Raw genomic sequence first — 20025 nt, 5'->3', positions numbered from 1 at the left:
TTTCATTTTCATTTTTTCTAAGCGCGCACAAATACGACTACATGGGAGTAAAAAAGAAGTAAGCTCTCCTCTAGCACATTAGTTTAAAAAATTAAAAAAATGGCAGTGGTTTACCTCTGGTTAAACCTGGGGGATTGCGAAAGCAACGAGGAGAGAGAGAGAGAGGCGATGGAGAGCGCGCGGCAGAGGCGGCGGCCCCGGCGCGCTAGCTATGCGCCGCTACTGCGCATGCGCAACTGGCGAGCGCGGCGGCGGCACCTCTGAGTCACCCGCGCAGCGACGGCGGCGGCGCGCCAGCTGTGCGCCGTCTGACGTCACTACTCCTCGCGCATGCGCAGTATGGCCTTTCCTCAGCTCCGCGAAATGGCTTGGCGATTCGCGTAGTGGTGCTTTCGCAACAAAAAGAATACGTCGGCGAAAGAGCTTACAGCTGTATTTCGTCCAAAGAGCAAGCTGGGGAAAAGTACAGCTTTGCTGCGATAAAAGCCTTCAGAATTTTTTTTACATTTTTGCTTTTGAATGTATTATAGCTACGACCCGAAAACTAAATACCATTTGCTGCGCCACCCTGCGTCGAGGCACGACGATTATACACGTCTCTTTCGCGCGGCAAAAGAAGGGCAAAGGTGGCGTGGAATAACGCGCTGATCGATTAAGGAATTTCGAATTGGCGCACAGTTCTTTCTAAACTGCACATGCTTTGCTGCACGGAATGCGCGTGCGTCAGTCTCCGCGACACTGCAAGCGACATACTGTCGGCATGCACTCTGCAGAGCTGACGTAGAGATGTGATTGTTGTCAGCACTCAGTTTTAACAGCGTTACACTGGCGTGTCAGCGTCAGACGCCGCAGATTTTCCGCAGTCACATGCACTGAAAGGACGGTCGAACGGAGTGAGTATGGTTTCTGTATGGCGAATATAACGACGGCACCTAGCCAAGATCCAGAGACAGGAAATTATCCTAACTGACAATTAACACCCTTAGTTGAGACACGGATGAGTCGTTGCAATTTGTTTTTCGGGCTTCACAGAAAACAAACGCTAATTTAATGAGGCTTTTCAAAAATGAACTGCGAGCTGGCTTGTACCGTAGAATCTCGTCAATACGCGGCCTTCATTAACTCAGAAAACTGGGTAATTCGCAAGCCACGTTCGGCCTTGTCACCCTTATGTACTCTTCTGTGGCGCAAACCTATCGCTAAGTCGGATGAAATCGGCCCCGCCTCGGTCAAATTCGGGCAGGTATATAGCAGAGCTCGCATGTTCTGGGGTAGAGAGGAAGGTGAACATGGAAGGTGAAGTCTGGCTACTCTACCGTGAGTGGTACTGGTGTCCGACGAAAATGCAAAAGTGCCGTACTCATCAACATGATCATCAGTCGATAAGGTATAACGAGGTCCTTTTAACACGAAGAACGCTGACAGAACGCACCGCTACGTGCATTCAAAGAAAACAATAAAATGGCGGAACGCAGAGGATAAAAACGGTTTGGTTTACGGTTTGGTTTATGGTGATTTAACGTTCCAAAGCAACTCAGGCTATGGGGGACGCCGTGGTGAAGGGCTCCGGAAATTTCGACCACCTGGGGTTCAGGAACTCCAAGTGGTCGAAATTCCTCCGGTCGAAAAGGTAGTCGCTCCTCAGTCGGCCCGACCTCTGGGAGCGGAGCTTCCTCACCTGCCGGAGCTACGAGGCTTATTGGCCTCGGCCATGGTAGCTGCCTGATGTCTGAAAGAACCTAACCAATAGCCACCTCTCAACTTGTATACGCGTGAGCATGAAAAAGTAGCCAGGAAGGGCTCGCCAACTTTCGCGAGTGACTGTGGGTTTTCTGCTGCGTGTATAGAAGTGTATAATTTTGCTCAAGTGTTCATGACAACACAATGGAGTGATTGAGCGAGTTGATGTGCTCTCCTCGGAAGGAGTTTCAGAGCCCCTTTGAGGTCATCGTCTTGGATTAACCCTGTCGGCCCTAGTGGCGTCAATTGACAGCACGACGCAAGTGTTCTGCTGGCGCCTTAGTTACGAGCGTAAATACTGTTGCTTTTTACAAAAAGAGTTCGTCCTGGACCTCTGATGCTATTGACATCACTGTTCCCACATTTGTTATTGTTGTTATTGCTTGCCTCATTTCCACCGATATGTGCGGGGTGAAGAAGAAGAAGGAAATGCACGGTAAGCATGGCTGAAGAAGCCGAGGTAAGGCAAATTTATTTATTTCTCTCGACCATTCATTTTGTTCCTCTCAGATTTTTATATGTTTTGTGAAACGCCTTTCCAAGCTCATATCCGCGTCGAAATAATATCCAATACTAGAAGCTTCACTGAACCAAGTTTTTGGCGTGCGATTTTGATACCACTTGGGCTTAACGGTTGCCAACGCTGACCATTGAGTGATTTTAGGTAATCGTTGTAAAACAACACCTGGTATAGTTCTTTTGAGGATGTGCCTATACTGATGAGCTTTTTTTTATTGCAAACATGAATATTCCTTACAACGATTACGTGAAATCGTAAATTAGTTTCTTCAAAGAGCTCAAAAAATGGAAATTTCTGCTATCGTAGAAGGTGATTGTCGAGATCGACGGAAGCAAAAGCAATGCGGATGTCAGCGAACAGGAAGCGGAGCAAATGAACAGTGGGAATAAATGAACCCCCTGACCTCGCGCTTTTGAGTATTTTGACGCGATAGCGTGAAATGACCCGTTCACTAGAAAATCCGGTGTCGGCGTTGTCGGCGTCGGCGTTGTGAGCGAAAAACCAGAAGCACTCTGGCAGGTGATGTCCAAAGAACTATACCTAGGAGGCAGGTGGGCCACCCAGGTCACGTGACCTTGCGACGTCGTCACAGCCTGCCCGCCATGGCAGGTGGCAGTTAAATTAAGGATTGCGTTGTCGTGAAGAGCAATATGGTTCGCGCAATCTCCCACCGGTGGCAGCACCTGCCACCGCAGGGCAGTGGCGCATCGCTTATTAACCGCTGCACCACTGCGCCAGGAGGGGTATGAGGACTCCCAGGGATCTACGAATGTAGAGTAGAGAACGACCTCCTGCATATACGGAAATTGACCCATTACACTACCGCGTCATACCCTAAACGCGGAGCTTAAGTGTCCCCCCCCCCCCCCCCCCCCCCGCGAGCTGCGGGAAGCGACCAGGTCATGCACATTACATCTCGCGGGCCGCTGCTCGTGCAGCACGGATGGAGCACTCTCGACTTTGTAAACAATGCAGTGTGTGCAGCTTTTTTGTTTTTTGTTTTTCTCTGGAATGAGCGTAAGGTAGGCCCATAAACGTGTTCTGCTTTCTCCTTGGCTCGGAGATTTTACGCGCCGCATACGGCTATGGTTGAGATGGAACTTCTTGTGGCCTGTACAGAACAGCATTTGGTCAGTATGCACACACTGCAGATTGTGTTCCATTTTATGTACTCGTCTTCGCTGCGAACACCTGTAGTCGTATATTGATAATAGTGCTGGTCAATTGAACAACACTGCTCCCACTTCGAGTTATTGATTAATTCGCTCCCGCCGTACCATAAGGTAGCCGTTCCGGTTAGCTCAGTTTGTAGAGCGACTGCACCGATGAAATGATGGTCCCGAGTTCGAACTCCGGACCAGAACGAGTTTTTCTTTAACTACGAAGTTTCAGTGAAAGCTATATAGCTTCCCTATGTAGGAGTAGGACTGCGCTTGGGTGGATTGGGTGGATGCCAATCAGTAATTACTCCGCCGCCGCGGTGGCTCAGTGGCTATGGTGCTCGGCTGCTGGCCCGAAAGACGCGGGTTCGATCCCGGCCGCGGCGGCTGAATTTCTTTGGAGGAGAAATTCGAGGCCCGTGTACTGTGCGATGTCAGTGAACGTTAAAGAACCCCAGGTGGTCGAAATTTCCGAAGCCCTCCACTACGGCGTCTCTCACAGCCTTAGTCGCTTTGGGACGTTAAACCCCATAAACCAACCAACCAGTAATTACTCCCTTATTACTACCTCCAGTTACGGAGAAGGTAGTGATCGGCGTGGCAACTAGTTAATAGTTACTTAGTGAATACTCTGACCTTTTCCTTGCGAGTGTCAGTGGCGCATTATATCCTAGCAGCAGGTGTCTCACTTTATTTAACATAGCAATAGCTCTAGGGCTGTTAGTTCTTAACTCGCCGACGTGGCCTTCATGCGCCACAGCTGATACAGGACTGAGTTAATTGGAGAGATATGAGAGAAGCTTTTCCCCGCCCTGCAGTGGGCGTAGTCAGGTGGACGCTGCTGCTGCTGATGATGATATTCCAGTAGTAACCAAAACCGACGAGAAACGAATTATGCACACATATGGTGACACTGTGACCAAACAGGTAAAGGTCGATTCGCGTCGTGCTGACGAGGCTCGGGTCCTTTCAGAGTGCTTACTCCACAGCGAGTGCGAAACGACTGCAAAACAATTTAGTGACGGTCCCTCTCAGTTCAATGACATTTGCTGATCGTTGTAGGCGTACACGGTAGCCATGGACAACCCTCGCGTGGTGGACCTGCGTTCGGACACTCTGACCAAGCCGACAGCCGAGATGCGTCAGGCCATGCGGGACGCCGAGGTGGGGGACGACGTATTCAAGGAGGACCCCACCGTCAACGGTAAGCAGGGGGTACGGATTTGTTGGAATACAATTCAATCTCGTTATAACGAAACAGTTTATAACGAAATAATGGATATAACGAAGGAATGACGATTCCCCTCGGAAGTTCGGGCAACAAGAGATATAACGAAACTATTGCTATAACGAATTATGCGATAGCATTAGAGGTCACACCGGAAGAATGGAACATTACCATCAAAATTTTCATAACAGCACCTTATATTTTTCCTTATTCAATATTTTCGTTCAGAAATGTTGGACACGCGCTGCGTAAAGGGAATTGAGAATAGTCTCTGTACCATTTTCTTTTATTCCCATAAAAGGTATGTTGTACTCCTAAAACCGAGATTTTCTTCTGAGCCTTCTTTTCTGGAGACAAATGTTTCCTAGAAGCAAATGAGCATTATTCAGGAGCGTGTTGTATGCGACAAAAAAATAATGGCTCTCCTACTTTTACCTGAGACCTTTATATATATATATATATATATATATATATATATATATATATATATATATATATATATATATATATATATATATATATATATATATATATATATATATATATATATAAATATAAACATATATATATATATATATATATATATATATATATATATAAGTTTAAAAGGAGGAACATCGCTTCATATCAACACATTTATTAGGTCGACGTTCTGTCCAGAAGCTGGCCTTACTATAAACAGCAGTGGAGAAAGTTTTTCTTCTCAATATATATATATATGTATGTGTACCTAGACACCGCTAGGAAGACAGGAGGAAAGAAAAAGAGTAAAAGAAGAAACTCATATAGAAAACTGTTGGTGTTAGTACGCGGGGGAAGTTGAAGAGCTCAACGGCTTGCGCTTTACAGAGCTGGAGCGCGTGGTGGCCGAGCTTCTGGGTAAGGAGGCCGCCCTGTACGTGCCGACGGGGACCATGGGGAACCTGGCCGCAGGTGAGCGTCTGTCATTCATTCATTCATTCATTCATTCATTCATTCATTCATTCATTCATTCGTACTACCACTTCCCCGTCCTGCCTTGAGAGCGTTTTTTTACTTGCTTGTAACTAAGTTGTCATCGACAATGCATTGAGGCATAGCCCAAGCGTGTGCTGCCTAGTAAGAAAGCTTCGAGGCTGACACGAGGGGGCCTCACTGCATTGAAGGCTTCCTTACTGAGGTAAGGTACTGAGGTAAGGAAATTGCGACGCAAGTCAAGCAATGTGTCACATGACGATGCATGTGAGCAAAGAGGGGGAGGGCAAAAGGCGTGTCGTCTTACGCACGCTGGAATTCCTTTCGTCGATAACCTTCGAGTTCCTGCTTGCTCATTAGCTACCGGTACATCACACGTACACTTCTGCTAGCACTTTCACTCACAAGCGGATGTTTATTATTTTGTGGTTGTTGCTTTGTGGGGAAACGAATTGTGGGTGACGCGGTGGGAAAGACTTCTTCGGAGCACGCTCACTTCTTTATTTACTCAAGAGAAGTGCACGAAGTTTAAGACAACAAACGATAAAAAAATGAAGTTTTGACTCTGACTGGGATTAGTCCCAGCGGGCGAGCTGTTCTATAGGTGACCAAGTCGTTAAAAAGTAGTAGAATCACGTTGCAGATGCGTGGCGTTCGCAGTGATGGCCCACTGCGACCAGCGGGGACAGGAGATCCTGGTGGGCGACGCTTCGCACATCTTCCTCAACGAGCAAGGAGGAGTGGCACAGGTATGTGTACGGGGACCTCGAATCATCGTCATCAGACTAACTACGCCCATTGCAGTACAAAGGCCTCTCCCTCCTCTCTCTGATTAACCCTGTCCTCTGCCACTTGCGACCATCTTTACTTTTCCTCGTAGACTTCCTAATCTCATTCACAAATCTCACTCTCTGCCACCCCCTGCTACGCTTCCCTTTTCTCGATATCCATTTCGGTACCCTAAAGGACCAATAGCAATAACAACACAGGATTTAGCAGCAGAAATCAATAAGTATGTTAAGTGTCGCAGCAGTACATCGCTGCCTTTGGGACAGCGTCGCCGAGTCGCTACCAAGTAATACATACTGTGTGCGTGCTTGTATTTGTTTTTGTTAAAGCTACTTTTTAATGCGAAAGTCTTTAATGGCTCATTCTTCCGTCCATCCGTCCGGCGTTACACCCAGCGCCTGGAGTGACTCATTGACGAGCGCAGCTGCCAGAAGTTGACGTCATCTTCGTCGACAGGTGGAGCTGTCGGCGCGGCGGCGTCGAGCGCTGCTCCGTCGTCAGTCGGTGTGCGGCAGCTAGTGGAGGAGGATGGTTCCCAAGCGGTGCAGCGATTACGCGCCACGTGGTTCGTCGAAGTAGCGCGACAAAGGCTTTCGCCTAGCGCACTTTAGGCTGCCAAAGTGCCCGCATAGTTTTTCTTTTTTTTGCTACAACCAGGCATTTTGACGGCCCTCATGTGAGTCAAAAGCGGCTGAGACATTTTTTATATGGAAGGCAGTGCTGACGTAATCGGCGGATGACAATCTCGTCATGTAAGTGGTACTCTAAGATGGTTCCCAGGACACAGTTCTATTGCAATAGCGTTACGAGCCCATTGGGGCCAAAATGCGCCTTTGGTCATAACATTCGCCCGTCGGCTAGAAGGAAGGGACGTCACCAGACCGGAGCATTCTTATTGACAGGAGGAAGGTGACGTCACGAGACGGGAGCTTTCCCACTGGCTAGAGGGAAGTGACGTCACTGGACCGCACATGACGTCGCTACTGTAAAGGCATCTACAGCTGCTAGCGCTATCGCATTGGCAGCACACAATGAAATTAGGTGTCCCCGTTATTTTTCGGACTTGGGCTCTTCTTTTTAGATGTAACATCCTCGACCTCGCTTCAGCAGCTTTTGACAGTCACAACACCCTTGGGCGCACCATCAGAGCAGTGGGAAGTTCAGAATTTAAGTGGTACGAAATGAAGAAGGAACATAGGATCAATGCATTGCCATGCAGTACACCTGCTGGAGCAAGTCACCCTCGTCTGTTGCACTTCCGTACCACCACACTCGGACCATGAGTCGTTTTATTAGAGAAGGTCCCTCTTTCTCTCCGCAGGTGGCGTCCGTTCATAGCTGGGCTGTACCCACCCAGAAGGACGGCCGCCTCCTTCTGGAGGACCTGGAGTCCCGCGTCAGGTACCGGGACTTCCACCACCCCAGGACTTCACTGCTTTGCCTCGAGAACACGCACAACTTCTGCGGGGGCACCGTCCTGCCCATGGACTACATGGAACAGGTGCGACAACTGGGTAGTGTCGGTGTCACTACCAATACGGCGCCGGTTCTCGAACCGTTGCCCGCAGACTGTTGGCGGAATCTTCGCGACAACCTTAGGGAACGAATTCCGATAGTATTCTTCAGTTACTCTTCTGCTGCTACTTATGAGGCTCGAAAGTACAGGTGCATGTACTTTAGGCCTACAGGTCAAAGCATGCCGTTTGCTTACGTTGACATGGTTTGTGCATGGTTCCTAAACAGTCGTTTCTAGGTTAATTTCTCTACGTATACAGTATTTATTGCACACCTTTAGCATACCGTGTACAGTGTTACCATTACCGTTACCGAAGTACTGCGATCCCTCCCACCACCGGTGCGCACGCACTGATTGGTCCCGATGCTGCAAGCGCGCCATCAAGGCGATTTGCGCATGCGCATTGGCTGCGCGCGGGCTCCCGAAACTCCGGTACCGGTAACACGCTACACGGTATGCTCAAGGTGTCTATTAAATGTGCCCCGCGCTTCACGTTCCTTGAATATGAAAACACCGGTGAAACCATCTGTCAGCGCTGCTTTTAATTTTTTTTTCTTCACAATATTCAACTCCGCGGACCGAGTTGCATAATGCGGCGGTATCACGCCGCATTGATCATCCCCACAAAGTTGACATCCCCTTATGCAAAACAGTTTCTTTCTTACGCTAATTTGTTCCCCGTACTTCTAAGGAATGGAACGATCTTCCTGATGAATTTGTATCTATTACTAATGTAAATAACTTTCGCAAAGTTTTGGCTGGTGTTGTATAAACTCTGACGATTTTGTTCTGCACTAATGTATTTTTGTCTTAGCTAACATTGTATAAACAGGATTAATCTTTATGTACCCGTTTCCTTTTTCTCCATTGTTTGTTCTATATTTTCTGCCCACTTCCCTCTGCAATACCTGCAAGGCCCTGAGGGTAAAAGGAAATAAATAAATAAATATTTTCTGTGTGTGTGTGTGTGTGTGTGTGTGTGTGTGTGTGTGTGTGTGTGTGTGTGTGTGTGTGTGTGTGTGTGTGTGTGTGTGTGTGTGTGTGTGTGTGTGTGTGTGTGTGTGTGTGTGTGTGTGTGTGTGTGTGTTTGCCCCAGCCCATCCTAATCCTCGTCACACTCTCTTGTGATATTGAATAGGTAACTCGTGTGATTAACGAAGACTCCACCATCGTGCACCTTCCAGGCTGCGCAGTTCGCGAAGGCCAACAAGATCCCCTTGCACATGGACGGAGCGAGGATCATGAACGCGGCCACCTACTTGGGCCTCCCGGTCAAGGACATCCTCAGGGGATGTGACACCATCCAGATGTGCATTTCAAAGGTAGTGTACCTGACCTTTCCTCGAGAATGCTTACGATATGGTGGTGGTGGTGTGGTAACAACTTTAATTAACAAAGGAACAAAAGGCCCTCAAGGGCACGCTCCTACTTGTACAAGACTCAACAGGCCTGAGCTTCACAGAGAGAACTGTCCACTAGCCATGTCTGGCCAGCTGGTTGAGCAACTTGCAGAGCGGCCTCCCATGAGGCGGGGGATGGGTTGTGAATGGGGGAAACTGCGATTGTATGGCGGCATTCCTACATGTAGTGCATGGTGGTCTTAGCAGCCGCACATGTTGAACATAGTGGGGAGGTCAAGGTATGGCGATAGCTGTGGAGGACCTAAGGTCCTCCACAGCTATCACCATACCTTGACCTCCCCACCTAAGGTTCTCGATGTAGCAGTCTGTCTGCAGTTGCCGCCAGACCGCACTGCATTTTGAATCTAGTGTACGGTGAGGAGCTGGGAGGGTGAACCGGTTGTTTTTGTAATGAGTGGTGATTTGGCGGTATGTGAGTAGAGCCCGCGAGATTTCCTGCGTGGGTTTGGGTGTCCGATCCTCCGGGGCCAGGAGGGATGGTTCTCGAGCCAGCGCATGAACGCGCTGATTACCCGGGATCGAGGCATGCCCATTAATCCACGTGAGGATTATCTCTTGCGCAAGCGTGTGCCCTGATGCGAGAATGCGTCGGGCGGTTGGCGTAATAATGCTTTGCTGATACACCCGCGCTTCTAGCTGTGAATAATTATGACCATTCGTTCAACCATCCAGGGCTTTGTGGTCTTGTAAACACTTTATGTTTCGGTTCATTGAGTTTCGATCATTGTGGCAGATATTAAAAAATTTTTTTCTCTTTTGTAACAAGTCCTATTTGGATCGGTGGTACGCTCTAATGGTTTCAAAAAACTCCACATTTTCCACAAACAGTGTGGAGGAGGTGACCTCAGTCTCAGTACCCTCGTCGCACAGCGCGCTATACAATGAATACACACACTATCAAGGAGGTTATATTACACTATGATGCATCGCTTCGGCGAGTGTTTATCAAACGTGCAAGTATTCTGATGTTTGCGTTTTTTAAGCAGCAAAATGTCCAGCTTCTCGCTGCTGAGTATATCTAGATGATCGCGCGCTGTTGCTGACGCCATAGAGAATATCCTGATTGCCTGGCGAGAAAGTCGCTGTTCTTGATGACAAGGTGGTATCGTGATGTTGCGATGCCACGAAGTTAGGATTACTAAAAAAAATTCTATTGTGTGTTTTTTTTCTTTTATAATGTATTCCATAGCTCCTGCATAAAGCTTTCCTGAAGGCTGGCAGTAATTCTGAAATAAAGAAAAACAAATGAAATAAATAACGAAAACGCCACTGCAAATCCGCGATTGGTCCAATAAACATGCATGGTTTTGTTGCTGACATTATCAATTCTTATCCGCAGAGCCTCGCCTGCCCCATCGGATCCCTGGTGGCGGGACCGAAGGCCTTCATCGAAAAGTAAGCTGCTCTCCTTTGTTCCTCAGAATTTTCTTGTTGCCTCTTATAACTCTTAACAGGTGAAAGAGTGTCACCTCGTATCAGGCAGCTTTAAACACGCTATCAGTGGTGTGTAGTGTACTAACTGCATTTAAGTGCGACGAGTCCAACGGCAGCACCACCGGTTTGGAAATCCCAAAAAGAAGTTTTTGGTTGTAACAGCATAAAATTTAGCTGTATGCGACAAGAATAGGTGGGTGTCAATAATAAATTAATTGGAGTCGCCCTTTCGCGTCGACAAATCGCACTGCCACCTCTGTATAGCCAACGCGGGCTTCATGTCGTCGCAAGAAATCTTGTCGCAGACATAGAGATGACGAAAAGGACCCCTTCATTCAAAAAGAAATCCAACATCGTATCGCGTGTCCGGGAGAACAACGGAGCATAAAATAGGTGTACGGGGATCGGAGCCTATTATACACGTACGGAGCGGCCATAAGTAAACGGAGCACGCTATATGCGTTCGAAGTGCAATCACGCTTTCTCCATTGGCAATGAAGAAGCGTTGTTTGTCTACAAGAAACCCCACCAACCTCCTCTACCAGCATGCACGTACCACTGCTGGAAATTTCAATTAGGTGACGCGTGAAAAATATTCGAAGACAGTTGCGTGCTCCGTTTACTTTTGTCCGCGCCTGTACTTTCTTCAACTGCGCGTGGGGACAGCAGCAATGTCTTCTCCAAGCGCGGGCTGTCCGCACGACTGTGTCGTCCAATAAAGTGCGCGTGATGAGCTCTTGTTCCGGGGAAATTTTGGTTCATGAGTTGCAATTAGTTAATTACGCGTGAAAGTTACAATTGGACGTCAAAATAGCCAGGGACGTCGATATAGTACATGGACATCAGAACAGCCACGGACGTCGATATTGTATGTGGACGTCATGCTTTCGAACTGACCCAATGCGGTCGCCGCAGTGACCTCAAATTTTCTGTAACCGCACACCTGTGCGTCCTTGTGATTCCCTCTGTAGAAGAATGTTTAGGCTTGCTTTTTCGAGGGTATATAACATTACCACAAGTGACAGGGAAAAAGAAACTGGCTGTCTCTTTCACTGGTTCCTAAGATTATTGCATGTACAGGGCCTCACAGAGCTGCACTTGTAAGGAAAACTGTGCTATGGGCCGCCGATCGTACGCTGTATGCAAGACGTCTGCCCGAGGAAGAGAGGAATTCATACTGGCAGCTGAGCTAAACGATCATTGGAGTCACCTGGGGGGGGGGGGGGGGGGGGGGGTTAGTAAAGAAGCTTTCTTCACAGTAGTAAAGGACACCGTGGTACTTTTATACCACAGCGGTTGCCTTGTGGTAGAGCATCCGCCTCGCATTGGAGAGGTGCTGGGTTCGATCCCCAGTGCCGCCGGGTAACCACGGGTGATACAGTAGGTGCAAGCTTTCCCCTGGCAGCCTGGTGTTTGGCTTATTCAGGGTAAAATGCCTGGAAAATTGGTCTTTGACCCCACCTTGAGTAAAAGAAACAAACTTGTGCCATGGCGCTCTTTGGCCGCAGATGCCCTTGCACCATAAAAATTCATCATCATCTTGAATAGTAAAGGAGGTGGAATGGTCTATCAGGGTGCTCTGCTCCTAGGCCCCCTGGATAGCATTGCCGGACCACCAGGAAAATGCTAAGTGTTGGCCCTGAGATGACAAAAATTTAAAAATTACCGCAGTGATCGACCGGTGGGTTCTGGAATAGAGACCAGCGATACACGCCCTTCTTCGGTTCCTCAGCTGATCCCCCATTATGAACGGTTTTCCGGTGGTGCAGCGAGATCGTGTCACATAATGGCTGACATCTGCCGACAATGTCATTTGGCCTCGAGAGTACTGATAAACGAAATGCAATCTCACGGGCTCAGACGTCATGCAGTAGGCAAGCCTGCTAGTAGGGCATTTCATGAAAAATGTTACCTGTCGCGTCTTATGGCTGCAGGTACGTGAATGTACTTGTTCATAAGCGCCGCGCCCGCGGTTTCTGGAAGAGCTCAAGGTCGCGTTAGTATGACCCACAAGATCATTCAAGTGGGAACAGTGAATGGTGCCACTGGTACACAGATTGTGTGCTCCCTAATTGGCATAGAATATTCGAAGTGGTGTCAAACGATTTGTCTTCTTGCGCTGTATACGTTGGCATCAAAAAACTAGATATCCAGATATAACGAAAAATTTGTACCGGATATAGCGAAGATGGCTAATGACGCAGTATTCGTTCGATATTGCTAGTGCTGGATACTCGTTCGCTGCCTCAGCGTTTTTCTCTTTTTTTTCTCCCGTGTTCGGTCACGGCGATGCGCAGGGTGTCCTGGGTGCGCAAGTGTCTGGGCGGAGGCATGCGGCAGGCGGGGATCGTCGCCGCTGCCGGCCTCGTCTCGCTCAAGACCATCGTGCCTCGGCTTCACGAGGACCATGAGAACACGCAGAGGCTGGCCAGGGGTATGGAGACGTCCTTGCCTGTGCCTACGTAGCGTGTTACCTCTATCTGACCGCTTTTCCGCCGGTCTGGCTTTGTCTTTCAGTCTTCATTCCCGCTTGATGCCTGCTCAACCAGCACTGGCAACTGGTCCGATATTGGAAATAGCTGGCGTCACCACTATGGTCCCTTGTAGGACTGTCCTTCGCTAACACACTTCCAATATTGGGCCGACTAGCTGTGCTGCTGGTAGGATTTCCTCAACTGCTTGTGTCCGTATGTCTACCTTTTTATGCCTCTCCGCCTGGCCCTTTCCTAAGCAGCAGAGGTAATCGGCCAAATACTGGACACATATTGGCAATGGCCGATCCTACAAAGGACCAGAGTGAAACCAACGATTTGCAATACTGGCCCGATATTAGAAACGTATTGACAATAGCGGGTCCTACAAAGGACAAGAGGGAAGCCATCGATTTGCAATATGGGACCAATATTGGAAATGTAGCAATGACCGCTCCTACAAAGGACCAGTGTGAAGCCATGCATTGGCAATACTGGGCCGATTATTTGTGCTCTTGGGTTGTTGGAACTCCGTCCAGATGTAGGTGCTCTGAATTACTTCGAAAATTTAGAGAGGAAGCACATTCAGCACTTAAATACGTATAGTTTTATTAAAGAAAAGCCACACCTCTCAAATTTCCTTGAGGATGAGAAACTGTTAAATCTGAAAATTCTTGCACGCTGCATCGAGTACCTCCGCAGTGAATCAGCGATGAGTTCTTCCAAGCGAGCAGCAATGCGTTGGATATTACAGTGAAGAGAAAAAAAAAATACCCATGGCATTTTCAGAAGGATGCGGTGGGGATATATCCGCACTGAATATTCACGGCCAAATTATGATAGCCTTTTGAACTTCTTCGCTGTCTGTGGACTTGCGCTGGTGGAGACAGGTACTAGGTGACAAAAGTTTGCGGGACGCGAGTTTTTTGAAAAACGGTTATTGTAGCTTCACCTCGCCACGCAGTCGCCTGATATTGTACGAAGGTATTAAAGGCCTAAATTCTCCTTCCTCTGGCGACAATATCAGGCGAGTGGGTAGCGAGGTTGAGCTACAATAAATATTTTTCCAAAAACTCGCGTCCTGCAAACTTTTGTGCCGATAATACACCCTTGCATATCATAAAAAATAAATTGTCCGCAGCGCCCTGTGTCAACCACGCTAACTGCTGGTGTTCGCTTCATAATACTTATGCCTGCATATTTCGCGCAGGCGTCAGTCTGCAGCACAACCCCTACATTAGCATGGACCTGGACACTGTGCAGACCAACATGGCCTACTACGACTTCGCCGACACCAGTCGCCTGTCGCCGTTAACGTTCTGCGAGCGGCTCAACAAGGTTATACTCGCCTGTGTTCTTTTTCATATTTTCCTACTTTCTGGCACTGTTATATTTGCCTAATTACATTACGTTTAAAGGGATACTGAGCACAAACTTAAGTCGTCCTGTATCAATAGATTATTGCATTCTAAGTACAAAGATGCTACTTTCACTGAAAGGGGAACTCTGATAAGGCAGAAAAAAAATAAATACAAGTGTCGCCATCACCCGGCCGATTCCGTAAGCAAACTGCGTGCGTCGACACAATTCTCGGGGTGCGGATCTCAGAAGCCAGCCTACAACAACATTCACATCAAAACGGTTATCACGGAGCCCTTTTAGGTGCAGAGATCACGAGTTTGAAATGGCAGGAAATTTTACTGCGTTAGCATTATAGCCCTGTTTTAACGAAGACGCCATGGTCTGTGTGTGTGTCCGAAGCGTATTCACCCCTCAACGTGCTTCCTTCAGAGGACGCTTCGGTAAAAATGGACCTCCCACCTGCAAGCCTCAACCCACTACCCATCTCCACCCTCTAGCTCTACCAACCACCTACCCACCTCCACCTATGTGAAGCCTACGCAGCCGTGGAAAGAAAAGGCGACGGCGAAATCAGATTCAAAGGGGAAGGTGATCAATGCAAAAGCGAGATGTACTAAAACCAATACTAATTTTCTCAGTAATAAACGCGTTTTTTGCCGCCAGAAAAGCAATAACGCGCTCAGAAAGAGACATATAATCTAGTTTCGACAACCAAAATTTGATGAAGTTCCCCTTAGTGTCCCTTTAAGCGGACGTGCAAAACAACCGACTAGTGTGAAGGTCGTTCTGGTACATTGCTGTTGAGGCTTGCTAGAAAGACGGCGAAGGGAAATAAATTATTGCCTAACCGTTTCGGTGTAGAGTGGGCATAGCTGAAAAGAAAGACAGTATGCCTACTGAAGTTGGTTCCCTTATAAAAATAGCCTGTAGACTTTTTATAGACCTCTTACGGATTCTACTGCATTTCTATAGATATTTCATTTTGTTTATTCATATAGTAGTTGTAGACAAAAGTCTTAAAAGGGTATGACCATAAATCTATAAATTGTCCACATACTCTTTTTGAGATTTGTATTGCCTGTATACTAGTCGAGAATTTGTCTGTAGGAAGTGTATAGACTTTTAGAAAAAGTCTATGGTGTGTGTGTGTGTGTGTGTGTGTGTGTGTGTGTGTGTGTGTGCGTGCGTGCGTGCGTGCGTGTGTGTGTGTGTGTGTGTGTGTGTGCGCGCGCGCGTGCGGCGTGCGTGCGTGCGTTTAGACGTAGGCGCATAGACAGCTGGTCAATGGGATCAGCAAGCTGGATGCAGCGCTTTTAACTTATCATAATACACGGAAACAATTAACCTGATATACTAGGGAAACAGCCTAACATGGTACGGAAGCTTACAGCTTCACTTCTTACTTCTTCCCTTTGTCCTGTATTTCTCTGCTTTGTTGACCATCAGGAGATACGTTCTGGAGTATTAACCGGACTCCTGAATAGTTTTTAACCTGACCTGATCACGTGTAAGTTAAGGTACGTTTATTTGGAGGTGGTGGCTCATGAAAGAGATTTGCCAACCGGCCCTTTTCGGTAGCTTTGTCCTTCCTCCTCCAGGTGACTGAGCGTGAATACGAGGACCTGGAGCAGGCCATCACCGTCAAGATGTTACCGATCACCTCCACCCAGGCGCGCGCCGTGCTATACAACGACGTGAACTCGGACGACGTGGACGCGGCCATAGTCAAGATGCGCTACGTGATCGACGAACTGTGCCGCTCGGTCGACGCCTAGGCTTGTAGAATCTGTTTATTATAGAATACGTGTACGAAACGGAGCACTTAACCCAATTAGGAACTCGTGTACAGTCGTTGAAGTAAACTTGGTGGAATAGGAAACTGAATTGCAATTTCGCCTCTTTGCTATGTGGTTTTCACGATACCGAAGCTTGTCTCAGGCGGCCGCGGTGCATATCGTATGTGCATGAAACCCATCATCATCATCAGCCTGACTACAGCCACTGCAGGGCAAAGGCCTCTCCCACGTCTCTCCAATTAACCCTGTCCTTTGCCAGACTGATGGCCATCTAGCACGGAACCATCTACACGTGCTTTTGACGAAATAAAGTTTTTCCTCTTCCTCCTCCTTTATTTGCAATGTAGCCACTTTCTGGAGAACCTTTATCACGGCATTCCGTTTTGCCTTCAGTTAGTTGAAGCCGCTGGTGATGAGCCCCAATCCGTGCCATTGAAGACATTACGTACTTAAAATAAAATATTAAACTGTGCATGGGGTTTAACGTACGTACTTAGATTAAGATACTAAACGGTGGGGTTTAACGTACCGAAGCGGCTTGTGGACTATGAGGAACGCCGTATAGTGGAGGCCTCTGGATTCATTCAGACCACTTGGGGTTATCCAACGTGCAAAGACATCGCACAGTACACGGGTGTCTTGCATTTAGCCTCCATCGAAATGTGAGCGCGGCGATCAGGATCGAACCCGCGACCATCGGATCAGCAGCGTAATCCCAAGGGCACTGAGGCACTTCCGCGGGTCATTAAGCAATTAGGTAACGTGTTTATGCGAAGAAGATACGTATAGAAGTGCTGCGGAAGTTCCAGAGCAGCTTTATATGATAACCTATTGCTCAGGAGAACTTCAGTTTCGTATTTGTCAAATAGTCCTTGCCAAACTAAAAACGCAGTCATCTAAGCTTGCACTTTTTTCTTTAATTTATTCCCAAAGGTGAATTGGTGCGATAAAAAAAAATTTAATTGTACCCTTTTCTTCTGTTCAGTTTTATGCCCGACGAAAACCCACTTCTTCACTGCTGTTACCAGATAAAAGCCCAGCGGTGAGCCCATACAAATATTTTCGCACCTAACGAGAACCGCCTCGACCGTCATTTACACAAAATATTAATTCCTTTTTTGAATCAAACGAATACATGGCACACGGTCGTGAATACAACGATTACTACAAGTTGGACTTAAGCCTGTTTTTTACATGAAAGCGACAACGCTAGCTAATCCTGCCGCCATGGCGTAAACATCTGTTTTGAGTCGTCGCTGCGATGAGCGGCGAGGTTTCAGCACATTGGAAATTTTCGCTGCGACGCGTTGCGCAATCGCTCATTCGCTTGCACGTGAACCGGCCTTCATGGCTACCAGCCCTTATAAAAATGGTCTATAGAGTGTCTATAAACTTCTTATAGAGTCTATAGACTGTCTATAGAAAAAAATCTACTAAAAGTGTATGGCCACAGAGAGAAAGGAATTTTAATGAGGAAAAGGTGGAGAGGTCGGCCGGTGGTGACATAGCCCTGGCCTGCTCCAGGGCTATGCCATAAATCTATAGATTGTCTATAGACTGTCGATAGCATTTGTATTGCCTATAGACTATTCTTTAGGATTTGTCTGTAGATAGTCTATAGACTTTACAAACAGAAGTCTATAGACAGTCTAAAGACTGTCTAAAAAAATTTTGTTAGGGAGGGAGGAACACCTTTTCTTGTGGCTAACGGACATCGCTAAGAGCAGGAGCCTGTTCATGCTTCTGGAAGAGAACAGCCTCCACGACCTACTTTAGCTTATCGATAGCCTCTTTCCATGCCTCATGGAAAGTCTTCGAATTAAAAAAAAAAGGAAAACGTCAACGCGCGAGCGCTAAGCGCGTACTCAGGTCGGTGCATGACGAAGAAGAGGCAGAAGAAGTCTAGGCCGATTCCAGGCGGGGGTGTTCGTTCCACTGTGCCCGTTCGACTGACATCCTCCAAGCGGCCAGGAGGACACTGGTACTCCGGAACACCCCCCGGCAGCTCCCCACTGGAGACCGTCCCGCTAGCGCGCACACCCTGCATTCGAGCAGGTAAGTGCGCATACCTCCGGGCGCTCTTCAGCTTGCCCCTTGTTCACTCGCGCAGTCGACGCTCCTAGGCTCGTGTGCGTTCCAAACGTCATCGCATTTGTACGGCTTTTAGTGAATGTTATTGCTCTCACTGCGGTGATTGAGTGGCTGAGGCGTATGTTGAACACTAAGAGGCGGACCCCTGCCACGGCAGATTCCCGTAATCATCGTCAGCTTGAGTACGCCCACTCAGGGCAAGGGCCTCTCCCATGTCTCCCCAATTAACCCTGTCCTTTGCCAGCTGCGGCCACCGTATCCCCGCAAGCTTCTTAATCTCATCCGCCCACCTAATTTTCTGCCGCCCCCTGCTACGCTTGCCTTCTCTTGGAATCCACTCCGTTACGCTTAAGAACCAGCGGTTATCTTGCCTTCGCATTACATGCACTGCCCAAGCCCATTTCTTCCTCTTGATTTCGACTAGGATGTCACTAGCCCGCGTTTGTTCCCTCGCCCTCTCTGCTCGCTTGCGGGCTCTTAAAGTTACACCGATCATTTTTCTTTCCAAAGCACTCTGCGTAGTCCTGTATGGAGACGATGTGCAGAAATGTTTTATGTACCGATGTATCTCTGTGCACGTCGGAGGCCACCAGTACCCCCCTGGCAGGATCGAAAGTAACAGGTACCCTTTGCTGTCGGTGTGTCTCATACACCGCAGACATGCTCGCATGGCATGGTACTGTTAAGGCTTGAGACATCACCATTGGTACCACTCAGAGCGGAGTTTATTTCCGAGTATAAAACTGCAAAAGCCCGTGTAGCCGAAGGTCTGGATCTGTGTATCATGTGGAAACGAAAGGTGCCCTAGCCACTGCGGTCGTGTTGAGCTACTGGCGATGATGACAACTGTGGGCACAAATGCCAGTTCCTGCTTATAAAATATGGCCTGGTATGGTATGGTGTGGTAGGGTATGGTATGGTATGGTATGGTATGGTATGGTATGGTATGGTATGGTATGGTATGGTATGCGAAGTTTAACGCCCCAAAGGTGCACGTCGACTGCACGTCGAAAGAATCCGCATTGGAGGGCTCAGGATTAACTTTGAGTACCCTGTGTACTTTAATTACCTTCGCGCACAGTTCACAAGCGTGCTTCACTTCACCTCCGTAAAAATTTAGCCACCGCCACGTTAAAGAATGTCAGCGCATGTTCATAGTCCGGATACCACCAAAACAGCATCCCTCGTAGCCCATATGTCCTTTCAGGACGCTGGACCCCATATACCACTACCACTTGGGCTTTGGACACCATATCCACTAAGCTGCCGCGGCAGTATTACAGTGGGAAAATTCGTTAATCAGGCAGTAATCAATCAGGAACCCCATGCTGGTAACATGAAGCCTGACCAGGCTTAATGTTCTGCAAGCCTTCGTGATAGGCTGTTGCTTGTCGCTAGGTTAATGCTTAATCGTTAAAGCGTACAGTGTAATTTGTAAAAATCCAGTCTCACTTAAATCTTGATTGTGCTGAGAATACTAGTGGCGGCACTAAAGGACCGAATTCACAGTTTTTGCACGTTCGTCACCACTGTCATCAGGATT

At 47.9% G+C, this 20025-nt stretch overlaps 1 protein-coding gene across 2 annotated transcripts; it reads left to right on the top strand.

The window, feature by feature from the left end:
* Positions 1 to 712: 712 nt before the first annotated feature.
* LOC149348839 (uncharacterized) lies at positions 713 to 16718 on the top strand. 2 transcript variants are annotated; one of them, XM_089585924.1, is made up of 10 exons: positions 713 to 893; positions 4483 to 4624; positions 5498 to 5581; positions 6263 to 6351; positions 7713 to 7892; positions 9092 to 9229; positions 10668 to 10723; positions 13060 to 13196; positions 14444 to 14571; positions 16194 to 16718. In XM_089585924.1, the coding sequence occupies exons 2-10, from the start codon at positions 4498 to 4500 to the stop codon at positions 16368 to 16370; spliced, it is 1116 nt and encodes a 371-aa protein (XP_089442050.1). In that variant the 5' UTR covers positions 713 to 893; positions 4483 to 4497; the 3' UTR covers positions 16371 to 16718. The 2 variants fall into 2 exon arrangements, with proteins under 2 accessions (XP_089442050.1, XP_089442049.1); XM_089585923.1 differs by lacking the exon at positions 713 to 893 and adding an exon at positions 1632 to 2200.
* Positions 16719 to 20025: the final 3307 nt, after the last annotated feature.

This window comes from Amblyomma mixtum, chromosome 4, assembly GCF_055824585.1.
Source record: "Amblyomma mixtum isolate Tamu chromosome 4, ASM5582458v1, whole genome shotgun sequence".
Taxonomy (NCBI): Eukaryota; Metazoa; Arthropoda; class Arachnida; order Ixodida; family Ixodidae; genus Amblyomma; species Amblyomma mixtum.
The sequence above is the reverse complement of the archived record's forward strand: the minus strand, read 5'-3'. Positions and strand labels throughout refer to the sequence as shown.

Bases quoted from the DNA above. Each gene is read 5' to 3' on its own strand.
- LOC149348839 (XM_089585923.1), top strand. The intron at 4,625-5,497 runs GTAAGCAGGGGG...TGCGCTTTACAG, and splicing joins GGAGGACCCCACCGTCAACG to AGCTGGAGCGCGTGGTGGCC. The intron at 10,724-13,059 runs GTAAGCTGCTCT...GGCGATGCGCAG, and splicing joins CCGAAGGCCTTCATCGAAAA to GGTGTCCTGGGTGCGCAAGT.